The 21,512-nt window shown below is 44.9% G+C and overlaps 1 protein-coding gene across 19 annotated transcripts in view; it reads left to right on the top strand.

Annotated features, from left to right (window-relative positions):
* GIT2 (GIT ArfGAP 2) overlaps positions 1-20,848 on the top strand; it is a 52,006-nt gene extending 31,158 nt beyond the window's left edge. For 6 of the 19 annotated variants that reach the window (XM_042962963.1, XM_042962962.1, XM_042962967.1 and 3 more), the window contains 7 exons: positions 913-1,062; positions 4,754-5,002; positions 6,592-6,681; positions 10,900-10,982; positions 11,568-11,756; positions 16,740-16,803; positions 17,515-20,848. In XM_042962963.1, coding sequence (XP_042818897.1) covers positions 913-1,062; positions 4,754-5,002; positions 6,592-6,681; positions 10,900-10,982; positions 11,568-11,756; positions 16,740-16,803; positions 17,515-17,727 — 1,038 coding nt within the window. In that variant the 3' untranslated portion in view covers positions 17,728-20,848. Of the gene's footprint in view, positions 1-912; positions 1,063-3,419; positions 5,003-6,591; positions 6,682-10,899; positions 10,983-11,567; positions 11,757-16,739; positions 16,804-17,514 lie in introns of those variants that run through there. The other 13 variants (XM_042962970.1, XM_042962964.1, XM_042962968.1 and 10 more) reach the window with 9 other exon arrangements.
* Positions 20,849-21,512: the final 664 nt, after the last annotated feature.

Genomic DNA, 21,512 nt, shown 5'->3' with positions numbered 1-21,512 from the left:
CAGAGGTCACTTGCCCCATCTTATCCGCCTCTGTCCAGTGTCCCTGAAGCACCAGATTCAGTCAGAGCAAAAGCCAAAGTCGTGACCAGATCCTACCAACTGGCTTCTTCCTCTCTGCCTTGCACACCCACGCCCTCTAGCTGAGCTCTGCTGCTGGCTAGAATGTTCCTCCTCCGGACAGTCACTCAACTACTGTCCTTCCACTTGACTAATGTCCTTCTGGCTGTTACTCATGTCTCACCTACCCAAAGGCTTATCCCACCTGCCTTATTAAAACGCACCCACTTCACCCCTACTTCTCTCCCCAGCCCCTTACCCTGCTCCATATTCTCTTTTCCACAGCACTTGTCATCTTCTATCTCTCTCCCACTCTGCTGGGATGCAAACACTGTGGAAGCAGGGATCTTTGTTTTCTCTTTCTACATATCCCAAGTCCCTAGAACACTGCCTGATGCTCAATACAGATTGGAATGAAGGAATTACTGAAAGAACGAATTTTTAAAAAGAAAAGGAGGGTACCTGGCTGGTTCAGTTGCATGTGACTTTTGATCTTGGGGTTGTGAGTTCGAGGCCCACATTGGGTGCAGAGATTACTTAAAACCTTTAAAGAAAAAGGAATGGGCAAGAGAAAGTCAGGCAATACCAGAAAAATGCACTGAGAGAGTCATCGTCAGGCTAGATTTAGGGCTGCACCTCCTGTTCTGTTAGAAAATATCGACTCTAGTATTTTTCAAGTATTACAGTAACTCTACCTTTATGTTTTATTTTTGCATTACTCCCTGAAGGCTTGATTTGGTTTGATTAACTTTGCAGTCCAGCTGGCATGGTCAGACTTTAGAAATTCTTTAGCTGTGAGTCTTGATATGTTATCATCATCTCCGATTGTGAACATTTTCCCCAATTTATTTTTAGAGCCTAGATTCAGATTTATCAGATGGACCAGTCACTGTGCAGGAATTTATGGAGGTCAAAAACGCTCTAGTGGCTTCTGAGGCCAAGATACAGCAGCTAATGAAGGTGAATAACAACTTGAGTGACGAGCTGAGAATTATGCAGAAAAAGGTAACATGTCAATAAATGCCAGGATGATTGACTCTTTAACCCTGTAGCATAAGGAAGAATCCCAGGCACGATGCTTGTGGGCAGAGGGGGAGAAAAGCAGTTATTGTAACAGACCTAAGAACCTTTGGCCAAGCTGTCTTTTTGGAAGCAGTGTGTATTTGGAGTTCAGACGAAGTGGTTTTGATGGGAAATAAATCCAGAGTGAATTTCCCAAGTAGTTGACACGTAATAACCGAGTTGCGGCCACCTTTGCACTACTCCGTGCTCCCTGGGAATCTGCATGCCCCTCCAGGGATGCAGTCCTTGCTGTTTATTGCTCCTTCTAAAGACTAATCACACCGTGAAGACAGAGCGGACAAAAGCCCTGGACAGGTGTCTGTGCTGACCAGCACTCCGTGCAGGGGCTGTCATCCCTGCTCACTCTTAGTCTCAGTTGTTACCCACCAGCTCCAGCAGCCCCATCCCACACCCCGCTCTGTTTTCCACCGGTACTTCTAATTTATGATGTCCTCAGAGCCTACAGCAGGGCCTGCCACAGAGTAGGCGCTCAGTAAATACAAGAAAACATTTTTCATGTGCATGAGTGAGAGCTGTACAAATCCCATTTGTCTGGCATTTTCTCATTCACTCCTTTTTGGGAGAGTGAGAAATATATGAACATATTAATCTCTAAAAGGAGTGTGGCTAATAGTAGCAAGGAATATGCTTAAGAGGGGGGTTATGGACATAACTCTTTACGAGAAGGCTAAGAAAAGGAAGTTTTAAAAATTCTCATTTCTGTCCAAGACTTTGTGGGTGCTATTACCATCATTCATTTCTCTACAAGATGAGATTTTGTCCGCTTCCCTTAAGCAGAAACAAAACAAAGTATGTGTCTGTGCCTTAATTCTGTCATTTGAAGAGTAGTGTTTCAGAATCATTATCAAGAACAGAGGACAAGGTTCGCTCCCTTTGTGACTGGGCCCTTTCCAGTGATGCTCCCTAAAGGAAGGCCAAAGAACTAAAAAGTCTGTCCCCTCTGCCTGTCAAGGACAGACACCGCAGTGCACTCTCACCTGGGGCTTGGTCTAGAATTCTTTTGATGTTGAGATCTAGACCTTTTTTTTTTTTTTTTAGAAAAATGGCTCCAAACCTACAATACTGCCTCAAGATCAACCAGATTTCTATCCAACACCTGTTCTGTGCCAGCCTGGCCCTGTCTAGGGCTGGTGTGCAGCCATGAACAAGGCAGACCAAGAGCCCTTTTGCTGTGTAATCATAGAGGGCTTGCACTTCCTCTGTCTTTTCTGAAGTATCTTCTATTTAATGAATTATAGTTTGTCCCATTAACTGAACTAATAAATTTGTTGAGGTGACTCTTTTTGAAACATGCCGACTTTGCCAGTATAAATCAGTCTGCTAAGCATCACCTTTTTTTCATTTTCATTTTTTTTTCTAAAATGCTCTTTTAGTATTTATAGAAGTCACCAGAGATAACCTCGTATCTTTGAAAACAAATGTCTTGAACCTTGAGAAATGCAGAGTAAAATTATTTGCCATTGCTCATGGATTATCTCCTCAATTCTTAGAAATGCTCTTGATTTCTGGAACTATTGAATTATCTGTAACTTTTCATTACCTGTTACACTCCTTCCAAACAAAAAGTATGATCTGATTCTTATTAAGATTGGCATCAATCAAATTTATTCTAGAACATCTCTCTAAATACAGAGGACTAAAATTTTTTGAAATCAAGACAAGGAACTTGTGCTCATCCAAACACATTCAAGTAAAATCCACGCTGGATGTTTTAGAGGCATGAAAAGCGTTAAGATGAAGTTTCACGTTTCAAGACCTTGTCTAAAAAACCCTAAGGGAAGGTTTTTACACAGACACATGACCAGACACCCCAGTTGCTCATCCAGAAGCATGTGTCTGTTCTCCTCACTCCCTGCACTGCGTCCATTTCACTTTAGGATGGGGGCTCTGTAATAAATAGTTTGACAGGCACCTTATGCCTGCCTCTGTCCTGGAACGTAGGAATTTTCAGTGGCTGCTTATCACTTTGCAGCTGTTCTTTCTTTGGAAAACAAGTCGCAGATAGAAGTTATACTCCGAAAGCCTTTGTGGTATAGAAGCAATCTGTCTGCCATTCTTTAGTGGATCACATATAGAAAAAAACAAGAAATGAGGGGATTTCTGTGGCAGAAGCAGTAAGTCAGACTATCACAAAAATTTGGCACTGTGACTATAAAGTATGTAGAATTTGCTTATTTTGCAAAGATGTGTTGGTTTTGTTTCAAAGTTAGGTAAACGTTCTTGTATACTTATAGTTGACAAAGTAGCATGATTTGTATCTGATCTTTCATATTTAACAGTTGCTTGGAAAAGATGCTAATTAATGAAGAGGAGCAGCCACTATTGGTGTATTTTTCACAGATCGGTGCTTTCTAAATAAAAATTGAAAGTAACTCCTAACCCTGAATGGGCTTGCTATTGAGAAAGTAATGATCTTCTGGTGCAAATACATTTGCTTGCGGACTTAAGCCTTGGCCCTGGTGGGGAATTTGGTCAGAGTTTACAGTCTCTGTCAAAGAGTAGACAGCTGAACTTACACCACCCCCAGCTTATAAATTGTCATGGAAGATGAAGGAGCACCAGAGAGGAAGGACACTGTGCAGGACTGGACTCAGTTAATTGTGTTTGAAATGCCAGACGCTAAGGAGTGACACGATTCCTTGCTGACCCCCTAACTCTAATTCATCAAACACCATGAAGCAGCCTGCATGTGAGGAATGGAAAGAGCAATCAGGGTCTCCAAGTGACAGCCTCTAACTAAAGTAGGGTGGTGCCAGGCACATTAGAGTGTTTAAAGCTGACACTGCCATGGTCGCGTTTTTGAGTGACAAAAGCCAAAGGAGAGCGAGGCCAGGTATCCCGGCCCTGGCGGAAAGATGACCGATCACCAGAGGGAAGCACGCGTGCTACGTGGAGCGTTCAGACGAAGATGTTAACGTAGTTCGATAGGCCTCCAGTTTTCTTCGTGATATGTTAATATAGCAAACGTACCGTGATTGAGTTCCCTCTCTTTTTTAAAAGTGCTAAATTGTTTGGAATATCAAGAGTATTCTGCAATAAAAATTTATTGATCCTAATTTTCCTTGTTGGCTTTTTGGGAAGCAGTAGCTCATCTGATTTTTCATAAGCTGAACTTCACTGTCTTTCTTGCTTTGCAAAGCAACCCTGGTTATCTCTGTGCTGCTTCCATGGTGTCTGCTGGCATTTTTGGCATTTGCAAATCGCTCAGGAATCATTTGAAAAGCGAGTTACCTAAGTGACGTCTTAATGATCTCAAACTCTTGCTTGAAACAGCCTAAGAACACTCCAGAATACAGCTTGCCCACAAACATTTCCCAGGCCCACCATGACCAGTTTTTAAGTAGTTAGACATTTCGTTTTTAAAAAGTCCAAACTGCAACTTTGCCACAATGAGAAACTAAGCTGTTTAATTTGCTGAAGTGATGAAGTGAGTTGATTGCGTGTTGCTCATTCTAGGAGAAAGAGTTCTCGTTTGTAGTTGCTGTAACTTTCGACCCAGCTAGCCGTTACTGTTCTTACTGTTTAAAGCTGGTAGTTGTATGCGTTTACTTGGTGTTTGCTTTTTCTGCTTGCTGTAGAAAAACACCGTCCCACTGCCAAACATTTCTTTCAGCTTCAAACACTCCAGAGTGAAAATTCGAACCTCAGGAAACAGGCCACAACCAATATATATCAGGTGCAAACTGGTTCTGAGTACACAGACACTTCCAACCACTCTTCCTTAAAGCGACGTCCGTCTGCCCGGGGCAGTAGGCCCATGTCCATGTACGAGACGGGATCAGGTCAGAAACCATATCTCCCAATGGGAGAAGTGAACCATCCCGAAGAGAGCAGGACGAGACTCCAGCCTTTCCCCGCGCACGTAAGTAACACCACTGGCGCTTCTGCTGTTCACTCTCTGTCCATCCTGACCGTTGCTTTCTCTCTTCTGAACCGGCACATCCCCGTGTCTCTGCTTTGCCAAACGAGGCTAGGAGAGTTATCCTTGTGTTTGCTGTATTAACATGTCAACAGATGCTTGTATTCCCACAAGCAGATAGGGCCGTTGGCTGAAAGTTTCCCAACAAAGTTTGGGACTCTGGCTCTTGTTCAGCTCCTCTCCCTCTGCTCTCCCTCGTATCCATAATATCTTTCCCAGCCAGCCAGTACTGGAACGTTCTTTGTAACAAGCTTCCTTCCCCACTTCTAAAAACAAAAACAAATTATGAAGGTCACCAGCAAAAGTGCTGTCTTCTTTGAGGTAGACAGGCACTTGCCCCTTTATGAAATGGAGCCCTTAGAATTCAAGGTGCTTCTCTGCTCCTCCCGGTGGGCAGGTCTGGAAGCCTCCGGGCCTCCGCAGCCTCTCCGCGTGTGGTCAGCCTGCCTGCTTAACTTCTGCACCCCCTTGTCCCCTTGGTGGAGAAAATGTGGCTTTGTCATTTCACACAAATGAAATGTAAAAACTCTACACTGGTTTTACAAGGATTGTATTCCAAAGATTGTGTTCCGTAACAGGCTGCTAACAATCTTATTTTACAGTGGGATGAGTATTGTGTTGTGAGGTTTTCAAATATTACATTTGTCTTGGATTATTTTTTAAAAACCCATGTTTTGACAGGACGCTATAGACATTGGGAACTTCTGTTTTTTCAGAGAATAGTCTTTATCGTTTCGAATGTGAAAGTTACTATTTCTTCAAATTTTATAGGAGTTTTCAAAAAATTCTCAGAGTAAATGCAGAGTAAAGGGTATGGTCTAGTAAATTAAACCCTAGTTTAATTTTGTCAAGCTTTAGTGTGGTAAAATTTCAGTGATGTTATATTGTAATTAGGACTCCTTTATTTCAAGTTTTTAAGTTGTTTGGACCAAAACATTCTAAGGCAATTGATTTCATACATTTGGTGTCATGGAAATGCCATTGAACTAACGGAAGAATCTTATATTTGTTTAGCTAAAAACAAAAGTTAGGAAAAGCCACTTTGTCAGTTTTCATAGTATACTTTTTTACTTTAGAAACACTTAGAATGTGATGTCACTTTATTGCAAAAGTTCTGTATCTGTATTGAAGAGTAGATTTATAACATAAACCAACTTAACCGTTTATATAGTTTCTCATTTCCTGTATGTCCTGATTAAAAAACAAATACTTGTTTAGGCTATCCATTAAAAAAAACTATTGACAAAATTCATAAAATATGCTAGGTGTTCTCTTTTCTCTTATGTAGCTTTATAAATTCTGAGTAATTTCTGGGAGGTATCTCACTAAAGGAGTAAACATTTCTGGGGACCTGTCATCAGCTAACATGGCAGTCAGCCTGCCTGTCACAGAAATTTCAGCACTGATCTCACGTAGTGAGTTGCTGTTTAGGATTCTTTGACCAGGAAACCCCAGGCTGAAGCCAGGGTAGGTGGTAGGGATTTTTGTTTGTTTTGTATTTTCCCCGAGCGTGTTTCTTTTTCCCCTTCCAGATCGGGAGGAGTGCGCTTGTGACCTCCTCTTCGTCTCTGCCTTCCTTCCCCTCCACACTTTCCTGGTCGAGGGATGAAAGCGCCCGAAGGGTTAAGTACACTCTGACCTGTCTGCTCTCTGGAGGAGGGGCAGTGCTCCTGGGCGCTTTGTGCTTCCCCTGGCCCTCCTGTCCTTCCACTAACTGCCCTTCTGTCCTGCATGAGGCAGTGCTCACCCCGGTGTCTCAGCACAGTGGCGCGTGGGCACACGCACACGCGCGTGTCTGTCCGAAGCGGTCTCCCTTTGGTCTAACCCCACGTTGCTCAGTTTCCCTTAATATTTAACAGTGTTCGCAGTTCACCCTATAACATTTATTTGAAACATACGGTCTTTTTAAACCTTCAGAAAATTAGCTGGGTGCTGGTTAAATATTGTAGCAAGGCAAACATGTCAAATTTGTCCAGAGCAACAGTTATCAGATATTTGGACCAACTGAAACACTAAGACCTCATCATGCCTTTTTTTTTTTTTTTTTAACCTGTTGCATTTTTTATGTGAATGCCATACCTGACGTACCCAGGTGTTGCAGTCCCTGTGTCCTACATCAGGATTGCAACATGTGGCAGCATTGGAGGTGTAGGCGGCTGTTAGTATGAAGCTGTTCACTTGATGAGTTGGTCAAGGCCAGCTTGCTGATGTGTAATTTACATTCTCAGTAACCACACATGATTCAGGTAAGCTCCTTTTAGAGTAGGCAGACAGCAGTGTCTATTAAGCACCTCCTCCACACCCAGCCTCTTGGTAAGTCAAAGGGTCCTAGGGACTCCCTGCTCCCAAAGGCACCGTCAGTTTAAAAAATCCTTTCCTGGGCCACCTGACTGGCTCAGTTGGAAAAGCGTGGGACTCTTGATCTCAAGAGTCCTGAATTTGAGCCCCACGTTGGGTGTAGAGACTACTTAAATTTAAAAGAAAAAAAAAAAAACTTAAAAAAAAATCCCTTTCCTGCACAGAGTGCATGATGGTAAGCTGGGATCGTGGTGGAGAGAGCATATGCTTTGATGGCCTGAGTTCAGGTCATGGCGCACTCTTTCTTTCTTTTTTTTTTTTTAATTTTTTTTTTTTGACATTTATTTATTTTTGAGACAGAGAGAGACAGAGCATGAAGGGGGGAGGGGCAGAGAGAGAAGGAGACACAGAATCGGAAGCAGGCTCCAGGCTCCGAGCCATCAGCCCAGAGCCTGATGCGGGGCTCGAACTCACGGACCGTGAGATCGTGACCTGAGCTGAAGTCAGATGCTTAACCGACTGCGCCACCCAGGCGCCCTCTCACTCTTTCTTTAATAGAAGGATAGTGTAACCAATCCTAGAGGAGGGAAGGTGGCTGTGCGTGAGGAGCTACCCTCACAGATAGGGTGGGGTTTGCACTGGGCCTTTTTCCATTGCCTCCACATCAGTAGGAATGACAGAGTTTTCCCACTGCAGGTGCCATATGGCTCATCGGGGCCCTTTGGGGCTCTCTTCCGCACTTGGAGGTAGTCGGTTGAAAAGCATTCTTGATGTACAATACTGAGTCTTGGCAGTTCTGAACTGCGATGTTTTTATTATGGTTTTTTTTCGGTTAAACTAAGGGACAGTTAAATAGAAATGAAACCTCTCCTTTGAAATTTTGTTAATAAGAGTCAAGTAGACCTCTTTTGCCCACTGGGAGATTTGTCTTTTAAAAAGTCTGTCGTCTTTGGTAGTTTTGAGAATCCGTGCAAGGACTGCTTGCTGAGACAGTGTTTTATACAAGATTAACAGTTACATCACTGAAACTGATAATCTTGATTATTCCTGACTGCTTCTTTATGAGTTTAGGTATTTATGGCATGTCTGTATTCAGAGACAACTGCACATCTGTTCAGTAAACTGAACCAGCACCAGCTAGAAGGTAACTTTTCTACTAACAGCTTTGAGAGAGCAGCACTTTGGACTAATAGGTCTTGATCTTAGCTCTGCATGTGTACAGTAATTTTCATAAAATTAAATGCTGGCTAATTTGAAATCCTGTCCTGTGCTTTTGTTTGACAACGATGAAAGGCTGAATCCGTAAGTAACTGATTTCCTGGATGGTTACTGCCATATGTTGTTTTCTGTGCTTGAGGAACGTTTCCTGAGTACTTTTATTAGATGTATGAGTTGTTACTCTTCTAAAATGTTTAAATGAGACCTGGTGCTTTTGTTAATCGTGGGGTAATGCATTTGATTTGTAATTATCACATTTACCTCAAGGAAAGCAAAAAGATTGATTATAAAAATGTGAGATTCTCTGGGTTTAATTCTGTTTTCTAGATATTTCCACTGGAGCAGCTCTGGATGAATTTTCTAGAATAATTATTTAAGTGCAAGTTTTTTACATTTCATTTATGTATGTGTGTGCATGTGTGTGTGTACGGACACACTCACGCACACACATACACTCATCCTTGTGTGTGCATATATAAAAACTAAAGGAAAAGAAATGTAAAGATTAAACATTCCCTGTGCAAGGTAAGATGGGGTATTTTTGTTTGCTTGTTTTGGGGGAGCTTTTTTTAGATCACCTCTGGAAGAGCCAGCTGTCCCCATTCCCTGCATTAGGTACAGTGCCTAGCTTTGGTCTTCCAGCTACACTTGTAGTGGTCAGTAACTCACTGATAGATTCATAAGGCCAGGTCAGAATAAGGCAGCGGTTGAAGTAGAACTGCTTACTGGTAGTAAACACAGGGATCTGGAAGGTTGTAGATTTTATAGAACTCAGCTTTACAGACTCTCCTATGGCACCAAGCCAGTATTTTAAATCATTTGCCAGATGCATTTGAGTGGGAGAAGTATGAGTTCACGTTGAATTTTAGGATCCTAGCAAGTATCTTATCTTAGAGTGGCTAGGACCAAATGGAGCCCTCAGAAAAGTGGGAAAACCTCAGCCCACAGAAGAAGGGAGCCCTTGCCCTGGGAGGAGAAAGAGAGGCTATGGGGAGACTAAAGCAAAATGTGGTGTGAATAAGGAGTCTTTCTCCACTCTGGGGCTGACGGTCTTGCCTGTCTGCATCCGGCCTTCAGAGGGCCAAGCAGCATTACCAGCAAGGAGCAAATAATTGGACTTTATATAGACTCTTAAAACTGGTCAATTCTGTGGTAGCCATTTTTTTTTTTGGATGAAGCTACAAGGTCTCCATAGGTTTAAACAAGGGTCTTAGTTTACAGCTATATCTTTAGCCACATTTTATTGCATCATTGATAAAGTTCCTTAGTCACATGATTAATTTGGATTAAATTCAGGTATAAAGGTGGAAATCGCTCATATTTGTATTTTGCAAGGTAATCAGGTTAGGTTTTGAATCAGCTCCCACTGACACCTGTTCTAGATGAAGAAATTCTCAAGCACTATGGATAAAATAAATACTGAGGGGAAATTATGTTTATTAAACACTCCAGAACTAACATAGTCTCCTTCAGAGAAATGTGTTCCCCTTCAAATTCTGTCACCCTGGAAGGCCCTGTACTTTGCCATGCTGCCATTTGCCCAAAACATTTTTAGGATCCCTCTTTTGAATCTGTGCACCATTTTTTTGATCTCCACAGTTGCATCAGATACTTATATTCTAAGAGATAGATTTTTTTGGGAAACATAAAAGTGGTTGGAGACCAAGTGTCATGCCGGGTTAACCCATTTTGGTTCACAAACGACATGCAGCAGTAAGTTAATAGTGCTGGTTTTCTTGTGTGGCTTGTATAAACTGTCTCTGAGGGCAGTTCTTAGAGAGCCCTAAATGTTTGGAATGGTGACAGTCGTCAGGGCGCAAGGCATGGAACAGTGGAGGTGGTAGGAGACAGGACCTAGGTTCTCGCTGCTGGGTTTCTGCTGACTCTGTGGCACTGGCTTTGTCCCCCAGCTCTTTGGCCCTTCATTTTCTCATCTGGTATTAGAGTAGATAATCTACAGCTGGCTTCCAGTGCTGGTGGTCTCTGGGTATGTAAGCGCTGGCCTGTGCATTATATTATAGTTAAACTCCATATTCCTTAGAGAACCAAACACGGGTGTTGTCTTGCATGTCTGTGTTAGTTTATACCAAGGATCTGTTTATGGAGTTGCCACTGAGCTAAGAAGAAAATGGTGCCAAGAAAAAGAGAAACCATTTCTGGGTCTACTATTCATCTTTTACTAAATTTTCAGTAAAGGGTTGGCTCCTGGCCCAAGTGAGATCTGGGCCACAAAGGCTCCGTGGCCTAACAGGTAATGATTCCTAGGCAAGGCTCCCAGATGTCTTGTGCTCAAAACTAACGGGTGTTTCCCTTTTCTCTCTCAGGCATCCAGGCTGGAGAAGCAGAACAGCACGCCTGAAAGTGACTATGACAACACCCCCAATGACACAGACCCGGACGACACGGGGTACAGCTGTGGGAGGACTGCCCTGGGGCGGGCTCTCAAACCTGAGACCTAGTGGCCGTGCTTAGGGGATGCGATTCATCCCCCACGTGTCTCCACTCTATGTTCAGACCCATAAGGTCATGAAATATGGACGCATAAGTTCATAGTCCAACCTCTTATCCCATATTATCCCAGGGGCCTGTTCTTTTACTGGCCGGTCACAGACCGTCTCTGAGTGTCTATAATGTGCTTAAAATCGGTATCTTAAGTCAACATCAGGTCGCATTCTATGCTTGTACCCCAAGGGGTGAGCTGGATTAAGGATGGCTTAATGACAGCACCTCCTCCCTGCTGCCATCTTTACCCTTTCTCCGGGAGTCATAATTTCCAGCCCCGTGGTAGAATGAAACAGCCGCCCCGTGAGCTGTGGCTGCCTGTTGTTGACACAGCCTCACCGTGAGTCCCCTGCAAGACAGGATAAAGGAAACCACAAGACACAAGAGCAGCCAGCTCATGCAGCAGCAGATGCACATGCAGTGGCTCCTGAAGGCAGAGCAGCAGCTCATGAGCACCTGTCACAGCAGGCCACTTCTTTAATGTCGGCAGGTCAGGCAGAAAAGGAAGGCAGAGGAGTGTGGTGTGGCAAGGCGATGGCTCAGTACCAGATACGGCAGAACCCCACGCAGCCCCAAGCCCCATCCTCCCCAGCACGGAAGACGTCATCCGGAAAACTGAACAGATCACCAAAAACATACAGGAGCTCCTACGAGCGGCTCAAGAAAATAAACACGACAGGTAAGGAGGTTTGAAAATCCTGCCTGGAAAAATGGACATGCTTTGCAAGAGAGGCTGCTCCATTAGGAACAGGGATTTTTTTTTTTTTTTTTTTTTTTCCCCCAATATACTGATTTTTTTTTTTTTTTTTTTTTTTTTTAAGATTTTTTGAAAATTCAGGTTTACATAACAGGCTTAAGTACAGATTTGTAGATTTGGATGGTGAGTTTTTTTTAACATGATGTTTTCAATTTTCTGCATTCTTACGAAGGGCTCTGGAAGCAGATGCCTCTAGAAGTAAAATTGCAGCATGGTTGGGGTAGTGATATTGCTGGTGCTGGATGGTGAGGGGCAAGAAGTTGCTCCTTAGAGCTTGCAGTTGATTCTTCCAGCCACTGTGCTCCCTGTGTGTGCCCTTGCTAGAGTTGAGTTGGCTGGCATAAAAGGTATCTTTTTTTTTTTTTTCTTAGTGTTTATTTTTGAGAGAGAGAGAGAAAGAGCATGAGTGGGGAAGGGGCAGAGAGAGAGGGAGACACAGAAGCTGAAGCAGGTTCCAGGCTCTGAGCTGCCAGCACAGAGCCTGACGTGGGGCTTGAACTCACAAACCGTGAGATCGTGACCTAAGCCGAAGCCAGACACTTAACCGGCTGAGCCACCCAGGTGCCCCTGGCATAAAAGGTATCTTGGCATGAACTTGATTTCTTAGGCCTCCCTCGTGTGCATGTATGTGTGTTCACGCGTGTACGCGTGCACAAACATCTAAGAAACAAGTGGTTTACAAATAACAATTGACCTAATCGTCACCTGCGCTCCTGAAATGAGATTCATCTTACTCTGAGCAGAACCATATCCTGCAAAGTTATTTCTTCCGGTGGAGAAGGGTCTGGCTCTTGTTCCAGCTCATCTTTTTGTTCCCTGAGCACGGGTTCTCTGAGAACTAGTGGTGGGTCGTTAACTGTCTTGAGCAGTGTCCTAGTTTCACATGGCCAGCCGCATCTGGACACACTCATGAAGCATTTAACATCCTCCCATTGGGTTTAAGAAAGCAGCAGAGGTCCATCGAAACCCCAGAACGATCTCACTGTTTTCCGTAGGTCAGTAAAGTTTAGTGCTCAGGTGAAGAGCTCCTTTGCGTGCAGTGCAGTAACAGAAGTTGTTCAGGGGACACGGTACCACTCCTCTTTGGTCCTCTCTGTTCTCTCCTTCCACATAAAGATGGGCCAGAATCTTTTGCCTTCTCTGTGTTCCCGGTATCGCCAGGCTAGACTGCCCTGCTCTCCCCTTTCCCTTTTTTCTCTGCAGTTCTGACTTTCCCCAATGTCACTGTTTCCTACTTGGTGAGAAAGGAGCAGTCTGTGTTCAGTGAAGGATGAGCATTTGTCCTCCTGGATGGACTGCTGGAGGGTCCTCAGAGGTCCATGGGAATTAGGCGGCTGTTTATCTCTCCTTCCCAGGCAGCCTCTTTATCACACACTGCTCCTCCCCATCCCCCGCACTCCACAAGCTGCCAGTGCTTACCAGTTGACAACTGATTTACTCTAGTTCACAAGTACCATGCTTGTATTTCAAACAAACAAAAAAATATGTTTACATCGCATTGTCAAAAATAGAAACATCTGCCTAGAGGCTATTTCTGTCCTCAACCGAAAGAAATACGGTGCTTGGCACAATTGGGGAAGTTCCCCCCCCACACACACCTTTTTTTTTTTTTTAAGACGTACAAATCCATGCAAAAACATGAAGATCTGATATTTTTTAAGACCCTGAGAGGATGATGCAGAGTTTAATCATTAGTTCACTCTTTTTAGTTTAAATCAGAATTGACCTAGAGAATTTATGTTTTACGAATTGCTCACTGCTTTACTGAAGTCTGTGGTTACTTAACATGTGCGAGACACTTTCATTTATAACTCTGAGTTGTACTGATTAAACCCACGCCTTTTCGTCCTATTTTCTCCTCTTGTTTATCTGTCACCTGTGCTCACTCTGAGTAGACCAGCAGCCCATGCGGGCACACTCAGGCTTTGCCCCTGTCCCTTGAGCCTAGCAAGCTGCCCACAGTCCCCGCTTTCTCTGAGTCTGGTGTCCACCCTGAGCTTACAGCCCCACTCCTGGTCCGTCTCTGTCTCTTTCGCATACACACATGCACACACTATTAGACCTCACAGTATGCACACAAGCCTTCTTTGAGGAAAGATAAGAGCTGGAAGTTGTGAACATGAACTTTCTCCTTAATCTGTGCATGCTTGCTTTTGTGGCTCATTGAGGACATCCTAAAGTATTTCATACTGAGTGAGTTTTGGGGAGGTATCCTTAGGAAAAGCAAGGTGTCCCTGCTTCTGTGCAGCAAGGGGAAGGTTGAATTCTATTTTGGTGTCAAAATGAAGATGTTAACCAGCGTTAATGTATTTTTCATGGGCATGTTGGTTTAAGTAACATTTAGGCCTGAATCAGTGGCTGCTATAACAGGGTCTTTTTCTGAGCATTTGTGTGACCAGATGGGTTGTTGCCCCTTCATATTTACAAGTGAAATAACCCCTTCTGTGTGGGCCATTTTGTTACTATGTGGTGTGTGGTTCTGATTGCTTGCAAAGGTAAAAGTCAGGATTTCCCATTTGAAAGTATTTTGGGATAACATAAACCACTTTCTGGAAATGTAATGATTTAACTAAAACATAGCCAGTCTTAATTAAAACTTTTTTTTTTTTTCAATTTTTTTAAACGTTTATTTGTTTTTGAGAGACAGAGAGAACAGAGTGTGAGCTGGGGAGGGGCAGAGAAAGAGGGAGACAGAATCCAAAGCAGGCTCCAGGCTCCGAGCTGTCAGCACAGAGCCTGACATGGGCCTCAAATTCACTGACCTCGAGATCATGACCTGAGCCGAAGTTGGATTCTCAACCGACTGAGCCACCCAGACGCCCCAGTCTTAATTAAAATAGTTTTGAGACTAGATTTCTTACAAAGATGAAGTACAGAGGTGCTTATGACAGTCTTTAAGCAGAAGCTAACTTCATGACTTAAAAAAAGGGGAAAGAATGTTAGTTGTTAGGCTGGATGCTGAACAGGATTTGGTTCCATCTTGGAAGGGAAATTTTTAAACAGCCACATGGGTGCTTGTGGAAGGCCAAACCTGAATATTTGCACTGCATTTCCTAACATGCCATCAACAGGCTACCAAAGAGCTTTTCCCATATCGCATTTCCCTTTTGGGCTCTGTGGGTCAGCTCTCCCAGAAACAAAACCCAAGCCTGGGGGGCAGTGTGCTGTCTCAGAACTGTTGCTCAGTCCCATCTTCAGTCTGTCTTTTCTCTGCAGTAGTAGTTTGTAAAACATACTACTCAGGGCAGAAGCCTAATGTTTTTAAGGCACAGGAAACTAGCCTCATATGTCGCATGTTACAATATCAAGAATAAGAATCCTGAATGAAACCAAAGTCTCCATTCTTCCAGTTCCCATCACCTGAGAAGTTGGAATCACCAGTCACGAGTGGAAAGAGGCTTGCTATAAAGAAAGATGTAAATCTGTTGTGTCTCTGATCCCAGGAGAGGACTGTGGTGTGTTAGTGAGAGACCCAGGCCCAGGTGCTGAACAGCCAGGTTTGAGCTCAGCTCTTTCTCACCAGTGGTGGGACCTTGGGCAAGTTCTCTCCTTCTCCAGGCCTCAGTTTGCTCATTTGAAAAATGGGTGTGTTAATAATACCAGCCTCATAGGGCCATTGGGAGGAGCACATGAGTCTCCACAAAGTTCTGAGAACAGAGTTGGCACTCCATCAGTGTTCCTGAAGCCTCAGCTCTCAGACTGTCATTTAGGGGGCCCCTAGGAGGCCAGGCGGCCTGGTGGAAAGGATGAGGACAGGCAGAGCCAGTGCGCTTTGTTTTCTTAGAGCTCGTGAAGCGAGCAGAGAGAGTGCCGGCTGTGTTCATGGCTGCCTGTTACAAACATAGTCATGGCAGCTTCATGAGAAAGTACGTAAGTGTCTGATCCAGTATAAGAGCTGACTCAGTGATTTCTCTTTACCCAAAGTAAAGCTTTCAATTCCCTAATGGTTGAGATGCATTTGAATAGAAGGAATTTAGAAGTGTCCGTCAGTTTTAACCAACATGTGGGTGTTGAGGTGTAGGCTCTGGCTGTAATTTAAAAAAAAAAATTTTTTTTTTTTTAACGTTTATTTATTTTTGAGACAGAGAGAGACAGAGCATGAACGGGGGAGGGGCAGAGAGAGAGGGAGACACAGAATCGGAAGCAGGCTCCAGGCTCTGAGCCATCAGCCCAGAGCCTGACACGGGGCTCAAACTCCCAGACCGCGAGATCGTGACCTGAGCTGAAGTCGGCCACTTAACCGACTGAGCCACCCAGGCGCCCCCAAAATTTTTTTTTAAAAATTAGTTTTCTTTATTTTTGAGAGGCAGAGAGAGACCGAGCATGTGTGGGGGAGGAGTGGAGAGAGAGGGAGACACAGAATCCGAAGCAGGCTCCAGGCTCCCAGCTGTCAGCACAGAGCCCAACACAGGGCTCGAACCCATAAACCGTGAGATCATGACCTGAGCCGAAGTCGGACACTCAACCAATTGAGCCATCCAGGTGCCCCAAGCTCCAGTTGTAATTTTAAGAAATGTTTTCCAGTCCTTTATTTTTAAGTTCTGTGGCCTGTGCATGGGAATCCTTGTTTGTCTTTCAAGAAATCAGGGAGATGAAGCACCTGAAAAACAAATGACCTACTGGAGGAAGTGTGAATATCTTTATAGACTGACTGTTCTGTGGCATCCCCTAACTAGTCATGTATGTCACCTACGTCCCATGTGTGGAGACTTTTTATCAGAATGAATGAACTTTGGAGAAAGGGTGTGGACCCTGCTTCTTTTGGGGTGACATCCACAGTGGGCTGTCTGCGGCCTCAGCCCCTTCGTGGGGGACATATAAATGGAACCCATTCTAGCCCCCTGGTACTCTCTGTCTCTGCGTTATTTCTGCTGTCTTTGAATAACCTCTTCAATATTCTTGCAGTTATATTCCCTGCTCAGAGAGGATACACGTAGCTGTTACTGAAATGGCAGCATTATTCCCCAAAGTAAGTCACTTCCTACTTGGTTCAGATCCCTTTTTCTTTTCATGTTTATTTATTTTGAGAGAGAGAGAGTGGGCGAGCAGGGGAGGGACAGAGAGAGGGAGAGAGAGAATCCTAGGCAGGCTCTGCGCTGTCACTGCAGAGCCTGACGTGGGGCTCAATCTCCTGAACCACGAGATCATGAACTGAACCGAAATCAAGAGCTGGATGCTTAACCGACTGAGCCACCCAGGCACCCCAGTCGGTTCAGACCCTTTTAAATGAACTGAAAGAAATTTTCTCAGGACCTTTTATATTAACCTCTTTGTAGCATACGTTTTAAATATGCAAACCTGGGAATAATTTTGTCCTACACGGATCTTGGTTTTAATAAGAATGTGTGAGCACCGTGCTAAAGGCAAAGCACTAATAGGTTAAAATGGTGTCTGGAATATTTCACCCAAGTGGATTAACATTGTCAAAAACCACCTCCGAATAGGATATCCTACTAAATTGACACTGCATGCACTTTGACCTTTGAGTGCAAGCACGTGGGCATCTCGCACGCTGTGGGCCGGGCAGCTTGCCGTGTCCCGTGTGCTGCCTCTGGGGAAGGGCGTGACAGAACCGCCGTTTGCTGTGGAACAGCTTGAGCTGTCTTCACAAGAAGGCTCGTCCCCGCTCTTGGGCGTCCAGCCTGCAGTTCACGGCAGATGACTGTGTTCTTCCGTCTAGAAACCCAAGTCTGACACGGTGAGGACTTCCCTGCGCTTGCTGACGTCCAGCGCCTACCGACTTCAGTCAGAGTGCAAGAAGACCCTCCCGGGGGACGCCGGCCCGCCCACGGACATCCAGCTGGTCACACAGCAGGTCATCCAGTGCGCATACGACATTGCCAAGGCCGCCAAGCAGCTGGTCACCATCACCACCAAAGAGAACAACAACTGAGCAGCTCGGCGCCAGCCCTCCTATTTTCTAGGCTTTTTAAAAGTCCAGTTTCAAATGCAGACGTGGAATTCTGGCAGTTTTTACGGAAACAGACATTCAATGAAAGTTTAAAACTGTTTTTAAGAAACTCAGTATTATTTTTGCATGTTTTCTAACAAAATTTTTGACTATTAATTTAACCCACTTGCCTTATTTTGTGCCTGTCTGCCAGTTTCCTCTCCAGTGTTCTGTTGTGCTGTCCGTGACTGTTGTTGAGTTGATGGTCATAGTCATTCAAAAGCATAGCTTCATTGTTTCAAGTTTGTTAGAACTTTTCCATCCCTTTAAAACTGCCCGTCTAGGGTTAAAACTATAAATGAGATTTTTAGTGAAACATTTTCTGGAGAGAATTGGGTTAAAAAAAAAAAAATCCACCTCTGTTCCCTACCAAGCATTGTGCAATAAGCGAGTTTTTCCACCCTAGTGCAGGAATCTTTAAGTTTAGGGTGTTTCCAAACATGGATGTAGAGAAAGGACTTTGCCACTCTCTAAAAGTAGCGTTAACAGTCTCACTTGGAAACAATGGACTGCTCCATTTGTTTTACCTATTCTGTCTTGGTAGACGTTCTTTTATTTGATGTTTCTGTCTTGATCTGTCTCTATTTTGCTATCATCCTGAAGTCTCCGTGGTGCCAGATAAGTACTCATCCCCCACGTCACGTGTCCTGTGGCCCTGTCCAGGTGGGAGTGCTGCCACATCATCACGCGTGGTTCAGGGCTCTGCCTTCTCACAGGAAACCAGATGTGTCATTCCAGACGTGCGGCAAGGAGGAGCCACGTCCCACAAGCCATAACTTACTCTGTGCCACCCCATTCAGATACCACTGACATAAACCATGGGAAGAGAAATTACCTGCTCCCTGACGTGGTAACATATCTCTTCCCCAGAACTCGATTACTCCTTTAACCACGAAAGCTTCGTCACATGGCCTGTTTGGTAAATCTCATCACCTTTAAGGACTTCTCGTAAGGTAAGGTGTCTGCGGTCAGCTGAGTTTGTTTCTCCTCCATTGTCTCGCTGGTACTTAAAAATGAGACATCCTCTTTCATGAATTCCTTAGAGAGTGTGCTCTAGCTGACCACCGGCTATCCCAAAGCTACAGAAGCACAGGTTTTAAGTTCTGGAACATACTGACGTTGGTTTTTAAGCTACTGAAGAAAAGACCTTTCTTGTTCTGAATGCTAAAGCATATTCCTGCCCCCGCTTATTGCAGCAGTTGCGTGGGTGTGGCTCAGACCCTGACCTAGACCAGAGGGGCCAGGCAGCATTGATGGAGATGAATGAAGTGAGCCAGGTGTAGAGCAGGGGCGGAGGACAGTCAGGGAGCAACGGTGCACCTGATGGGGACAGCAGCTCCCCGGCCTCACCCAGGCTGCCTTGTGGAAAAGTGGGCCCGAGCTGGCCGGAGCTTTGATTTTTTAAGAGACTCCAAAAACATGGATATTATTTGTGCCATTCCTCTGTTTATAAATGTTGGTGACTAAACATTCTCAGAGCACACGTGCGGGGGAACTGTGACCTCCGGACTGCCAGCTCACAGCCTCTGCCCAGGGGTCCTGTCAGCTGCAGTATGAGGTCACACCTGGTTTACCTCCGAGCCTTACCTGTAACGTGGCCACCCCTACCCTGTGTTAAGTTGCTTTGAGTCCTCATCTTACCCATGTATTCTGTCCCGTAGTGCTCATACACGTGAAGAAGTCAAAGTAATCACAGTTGCCTAAATATGTGCTAAATAAGCCTGTGTTTTCACAGAACTGTTTGATTCACAAACATCTTTATAGCTTGACCGTATGCTGTCATGAAGGAAGCACCGTGATGGTGTTTGGTTTACTAAGGCCCAGCGTGTGGATGCTTTTGCCAGATTTTGCTACACTGAGTAGCGCGGGGAAAGGGTCCACATCTCCAAAAGACTCATCCACTTTTCTGCACAATCCTAAGTGCCATGTTCCTGTTGGATGCTGAGGGGATGCCTTCTACCTTAAATTAAGTTCGAGCCCCATCTGATAACCTTTGCTGCATGCTGCACATACTTAGCTGTCCCTTCTCTTTCTTGCACACACCTGCCCTCATGTTGGGCCCATGCAGGGGCCTCGGGGAAGCCCGGTGGCAGTCCTGGGCTGGTGCCTCGGCCTCCCAGGGAGGCCGGGCTTCTAAATAATGAGTTGTCTGCGGTGGGTGCGGTGGCGTCTTCACTGGAACACTCAAGGACTGGTGACGGAGGACCTTGTCTCTGTGCCCCTAGACAAAGTCCAAGAGTGTGGGACCCAGAGAGCATCTCCGATTGTAAGAGCGGCACAGACGTTTGCTCTGTCAACCCACAGTGCCAACGCCCCGAAGGAAGTTCTAGGTGGAGTGACGTGCATGACAGAGGGGCTGCCAGCCTCCCTTCGGTGCCCTGAACACTTCCTCACCTCTTCTGAGACCCAGTTCTGTTGTCTGAACGGCTGCTCACCATCTTTTGCACGTGTGTCCCGTAGCCTTGCACTAACGTCTGCGTTCTCTAAGGTCACTCGTCACTCTTAGTTCTCAAATCTTCCTCCCGCCCGAGCCAAGAGGACGGAGGTGCACTTTATGAAACTGGCGCTTGCTGAAGAGGAGACGGCTCCGCCCCGAAGCTCCTTTAGCTGAAGTCCTCCTCTGCCTCAGAACGCAAATAGTTCTTATTTGCCAAAGAACAGGAAATCGGGCCCAAAGATCAAATGCGGCGTTTCATAAAATTGGAAGTGTAGACGCGCACCTCGGGAGCTGTTACCCCATGCCTCCAGGGATTGATGCTGCGGAACCAAGAGTGAGGCTAGCATGTGTCTGTCCACAGCGGCTGTGAGCTCCCCAATCATAGAATGTTCCTTCTTTCCTTGTCCCGGTGAAAGGCACCCTTTTTTTTTTTACAAAAGAAAATGCTGCATAGGAAAAACGAAATGCCTTTTGTTCAGATGTGTTTTATCCATGTCACTCGTTATTCTGTACTTTTTGTGTTTATTGTACATTCTATTCCTGTAATTATTGTACAACCCTGTAAGCGTTGTAAAATCGTTTTGGAATTTGTGCCTGCTAGTTATGCAATAAACAGGCTCTATAGTGTCTTTGTGGTAATTCTGTTCACGTCAATGAGGTGATGTTTCCAGATACTCTGTCAAAGTTTCAAGAAAGTTCTCCCATAACCTAATCTTTAATGAGACCGTAGTGAATATTTTTCTACCCGGGGGACTCTTGTGAGTTTACAGGAATTACGACCTTTTTCCTCCTTGTGCTTAGCAGGTAGCTTTTTTTTTTTTTTTTTTTTTTTTGTTTATTTATTTTTGAGACAATGCGAGACACAGAGTGCAAGCAACGGAGGGGCACACAGAGGGAGACACAGAATCTGAAGCGGGCTCCAGGCTCTGAGCTGTCAGCCCGGAGCCCAACGCGAGGCTGGAACTCACGAACCATGAAATCATGACCTGAGCTGAAGTTGGACGCTCAACCGACCGAGCCACTCAGGCGCCCCTTAGCAGGTAGCTTTCTTAAAAGAAATTGTGCATCGGGATTATCTGCTCCATTGATCTTACCATGATGTGTTCACTCCTAAAGTTTAATTTTTCAAATTCAGCAAAAGCCAGCCGGGCACAGTAGCCCTCACCTCCTTTACCAGATGAAGGAGTTGTGGGGTTATTTCGGTCTCTTAAGGCAGGTTCCCACAGGGACGATGGGATGTACCTGGGTTCAGTCAGGGCCACCCTTAGTCCCCAACAGCTGTCCTCTGGGG

This window comes from Panthera tigris, chromosome D3, assembly GCF_018350195.1.
Source record: "Panthera tigris isolate Pti1 chromosome D3, P.tigris_Pti1_mat1.1, whole genome shotgun sequence".
In the NCBI taxonomy this organism is placed as follows: domain Eukaryota; kingdom Metazoa; phylum Chordata; class Mammalia; order Carnivora; family Felidae; genus Panthera; species Panthera tigris.
The sequence above is the reverse complement of the archived record's forward strand: the minus strand, read 5'-3'. Positions and strand labels throughout refer to the sequence as shown.